This window comes from Primulina eburnea, chromosome 13 (assembly GCF_022965805.1).
Source record: "Primulina eburnea isolate SZY01 chromosome 13, ASM2296580v1, whole genome shotgun sequence".
NCBI lineage: Eukaryota > Viridiplantae > Streptophyta > Magnoliopsida > Lamiales > Gesneriaceae > Primulina > Primulina eburnea.
The window spans coordinates 221,223-226,143 of NC_133113.1; the positions used below are offsets into that span (position 1 = coordinate 221,223).

The window sequence follows — 4,921 nt, forward strand, 5'->3', positions numbered from 1 at the left end:
GAGGCACATAATGAAAAAGTGGTTACTGTTTCTTTGGGGCCCTTAATGCCTACTCGTTAGCACAATGCAATTTTATTAGAGTTAATTAATTACAGTGGAAAACGAGTAAAAAATTTCTTTATAATGAGCTCAAAATGTGTCAACTATAATTATAATACTAAGAGTAGTATATAATATAGTCTCGTCTACACATATCACATCATAAAATAAGCCCACACATGACCGAAATTTACTACATACAAACAATTCATATATTCGGGACATGCCTCGGTATATAGATACATATATACACTGGGATAGATTACTAAACCTCAACTCAACTGTGACTCCCTTCAGAAGTACCCTCTCCAGTCTCTGGATAACCTGGAATACCTGTCATTGTCCACACACAAAGACAATAACATCCCCTCTTGGGGGTGATCAAACGCTCCGTATGGAACAAGCATAATATATACAACATGTATCTACACAATGATATATGATATGCAATGCATGCATGTCGTGGAGATATCATGTCAAATTCTCATCCACCGAGCAAGTATCAGAACCAATCGAATCGCTATCAAATTAGTGCTCGAGCTGGCACACCAGTCTCAATCAAGTATAAGGTATCATTTGTATGATAGCGGCAAAGCGCCATCAAATCTCCATTCTCAATCAATCAATCAGAGAGGCCACGAATGACTATGTTTTATGGGCCACATAATACCAAATATAATATCATGATCAAAATCCCAGAATCAAAATCCAATGATATCAAAGTATATAAGGATCATAGCTCAATGTGCATATCATGTATCGATGTATGTATAAAATGGTGTGTGTGTTAACAAAATATTTATTTTATACATCTATCTACCAATCATGAATGCCGTGTATGCCACATCAACTCAACAAATAAGACATATAGACACATATTTTCAGTCAAATCAATCAAGCATATATCATATATACTACTCGGTCGCAACATACCTTAATTCTTCGTTTCTAGCTCAATGTAGATTTAGGATTTCAGTAAAGAAAATTTATCTACATAATCAAAATATTTATTTCAATCAATAACTTCATTCAAATGCAACACTAATTGCGTATTTGAATGTATCAATTTGTTCTATGCTATACAGTTTAACCTTTACGTTATTAATATATTTATATCGCATTTTAAATCCTAATAACTCGTTATTATACCATCATTATTATACATCCATTCATTTACAATCAAAATTCAAGTTTCAAAATATTTTGAAACTTTGAAATTTCATATAAAATTGAAAGCATAATATAATTAAATTTTGACTTTGAAAGTTAGTTTCTCTTCGGTTATTCTAGTGAATATATTGAGTTTGAATTCAAATACATGTTATTCCAACAATTAAATAAATAAAAATTCTGAATTGGGAAGAAAATTACCTCAACAGAACGCTATCTACACGAGGACTTCGAATATATACTTTGTTTTGACAACGTTTCGAGGTAGATTCAGACGATAGAACTTGATTTCCTTCGAAATTGGAGCGAAAAGGGAAAAATAATAATGAAGAAACCAAGATTATCGACCTTAAATGGTGTGCAGCTAAGGCAGTGCGCGTATAGGTGCCAGAACTAGCGCAACCGTGCGCCCAATTTTGTCTGGAAGATGTTCTACATAGCTTCGCGCGTGGGTGCGCGCGGTATTCTATCCGAAACACTATTTTAGATTTCGAATTAGCAAAAGTGGTCAACATGAAAATTGTAGATCTATCTCTTGAATTTCATTTTCCACCAACCTCACTCAATTTTGATATCAGACGCTAGAGTTATGCTCATTCTCCCAAAATGTGTCCATACAGGAACTTTAATGCACACGATTCACTTTGGGATGAGTTTGCCCCTATTTTCAAATGAACTTGGACAAAACTCAAAACATGAAATTTTTAGTATATTAGATTTCTAATGAAACTGGCTTCATTTCATTTGAACTAATACTCAGATAATTATGCTGAAAACCGTAACATGTATCACTTCTCCATTTATTACTATGGTGAAATGGTTAAAGTGAATAACAATCATATAGCTTTTAATTACTCTTGTGCATTATAAAATGAGTGGAATAACACAAATTATTCTTACAAAGAATGGCTTATATGAGATAGAAGTGGGGCCACTTCGAAGAAATTTCACGACTTAATTCTAGATCCTCTCGCGGAATCAGGTGTGTGTTCTTGTTCAAAATTAACACAATCATGAGAACGAAAGTCTATCAAGGACATGTGTGAGGTATATCATAGTTTACACAAAACAACATAATTGTTCAAAGACATTATATTTACTGGTCAGCCAATAAAGTAATATACTTTCACAAAGGAAGATTCAAGATGTAACTCCTACCTATCATATATGCAGGATTCAACTAGTGAACATTATCACCCAATTTATTAGCTCTATCAATTTTCATTTATGTGGAAGATCGTCAAAATATATTCATTATGCATTTACTATAGATGAGTTAATGAGGTTTTAATTCATGTAACAAGTTTATGACTTAAATTTTATTCATTTAATTGTTTAAATCATGAAACTAAAAAGTATATTGATACTCTAAATATGTGCCCAATTTTTTTAGAAGAACACTCCAAAATAATAATTAAACTAAAAGTATTTCATTCTTGTACTTTAGATTGTCTCGGTTTTCTGTATTCAAAAGGTGATTACGATCAGATATACTTTATGTTCGTCGGAATAACATTTTGTGCTTATTTGCTACTGGATTCCTGTTGCATCTTCACATAAAGTCGTCCATATGGTCCTCAAAATACCATCGGTGAGGGGATAAATCTATTTTAAGAAATTGTATTCTTCACAGATATCGGTCACCTTCTCGTTCAACTCGTTATACCTTATTTTAATGATTACTATATATTCCAAATTTTATTTTTAATAGATTTATTTTTGCATGTGTTAGAGTATTGTTTTCTGCACCTAAAATGCATTATAATTTTAAATTTTTTGTTTTTGACGTTCATCAACTTAATATCAAAACTATCAAAACTGGATAACATAAAGGCTCGGATAAGTGCCTCTCAACTCCAGACAGTCAATTCTCGTCATCACGTTGTATCGATGAAAACTAGTGAGATACTTTCTCGACCACCAATTCCAGAGATAGCAATAATATATATATATATATATATATATATATATATATATATATATATATATATATATATATATATATATATATATATATATATATATAAAGTGACATGCATTAAACTTTAATGTATATTAGATGTCATTTCCTAAAACACGCTTTAGTAGTCGCATTTGTCCTCCTTTGTCATTAGTATAAATAAATTGACTTGTGGTAGTTGAGTTTTCAGTTTTTCATTTTATAATACAGTTTGTTGTATTTGGGAAAAGCTTGCTTGCTCATCAATGGAGTTTTGTTTCTACGATGTGTCTCGCTTTTCTTCTAATATGGTATCAGAGCAATAAAATCCGATTGCTACTCTGTTCTCGCCATGGTGAAAGCTAATACGCCACATCTCCAAGCTAAGACTTCGTACAATGGGAGAATTGTTGATGATTCGAGCAGCCCCTATTTTCTCCAAAATGGATATCATCATGGTCTAGTGCTTGTATCTCACTCCCTCGCAGGTAACAATTATAATACCTGGAGTCGTGCGATGTTTGAGGCTCTTACTGCTAAAAATAAGCTTGTTTTTTGTTGATGGAACGTTTATGCATCCTCCTCTCGAAGATTTGTTGTATGGTGCATGGGTTAGATGCAATAGCATGGTGATTTCGTGGATACTTAATGCTGTGAGTCGAGAAATAGCTGATAGCCTTATGTATATGGCTACCGCACATGAGATCTGGATAGATCTCCGTGAGAGGTTTCATCAAAGTAATGCACCTCGAATTTTTCAAATTAAAAGGTTATTGTCTGGTTTACAGCAAGGTTCAATGGATGTTAGCACTTACTATACTCGTTTAAGAACCTTGTGGGATGAATTGAAGGATTTCCAGCCGGTATCAGTGTGTAATTGTTGTTCTATGAAGGATTGGGTGAAGTATCAAAATCAAGACTGTGTTATGCAATTTTTGATGGGACTCAATGAGTCATATGCCTAGATTCGTGCTCAGGTACTGATGATGGATTCTATTCCTGTAATTTCGAAGATCTTCTCATTGGTGGTGCAGGAAGAACGTCAACGATCCATACATTCTGATGTTTTTTGTTCATCACTAGATCACTCCTCACATTCATGTCCTAATCCGAGCACTGCATTTGTCAAGGGATCTTCATATGGTAAAGGTGATAAAGGCAGAAAAATAGATTTGCCAACATGTTCTCACTGTCATTATCCGGGTCATACTGCTGATAAATGCTACCAATTGCATGGATATCCACCAACTCATCCCAAATACAAGCCGAAGCAACATTCTGGATCTACCAGAAGTGTGTCAAAAGTTCGAGCAAATCATTTTAGGGGTGCTGACACTCCAACAAATTCGCAACCGACCAGCAGTGCATCTGATTCACTAAGTCCTGAGCAATGCAAGCAGTTTCTTGCATTCTTGAGTACTCAACTGTAGCTTGGCAATGCATGGATTCTAAACAGCTTGAGGCATCTACATTATGTCTCAATGGTATCTCTTCATTGTCTTTCTATGACTCCTCTATCCTTAATGATCATTGGGTCTTAGACACAGGAGCCACACATCATATTTGTTGTTCTCTTACGTCCTTTCACTCTTATAAATCCACAAATTCCACAGTCACACTACCTGACAACTCCACAGTGGCAACAACACATATAGGATCTGTTTTGTTATATCCTAACTAATACCACAAAATGTTCTTTTTGTTGGCAGCTTCCATTTCAATCTTATTTCGGTTAGTTCTCTGACTGAACATCTAAACTGTTATGTGTCCTTT

General features: G+C 34.1%; 1 protein-coding gene across 1 annotated transcript; it reads left to right on the forward strand.

Moving 5' to 3' along the window:
* The first annotated feature begins 3,500 nt into the window (after nucleotides 1-3,500).
* Nucleotides 3,501-4,578, forward strand: LOC140809085 (uncharacterized). Its single transcript, XM_073166567.1, has 3 exons — nucleotides 3,501-3,636; nucleotides 3,740-4,011; nucleotides 4,114-4,578. Exons 1-3 carry the CDS (start codon nucleotides 3,501-3,503, stop codon nucleotides 4,576-4,578), a joined length of 873 nt encoding a protein of 290 aa, XP_073022668.1.
* The last annotated feature ends 343 nt before the right edge of the window (nucleotides 4,579-4,921 follow it).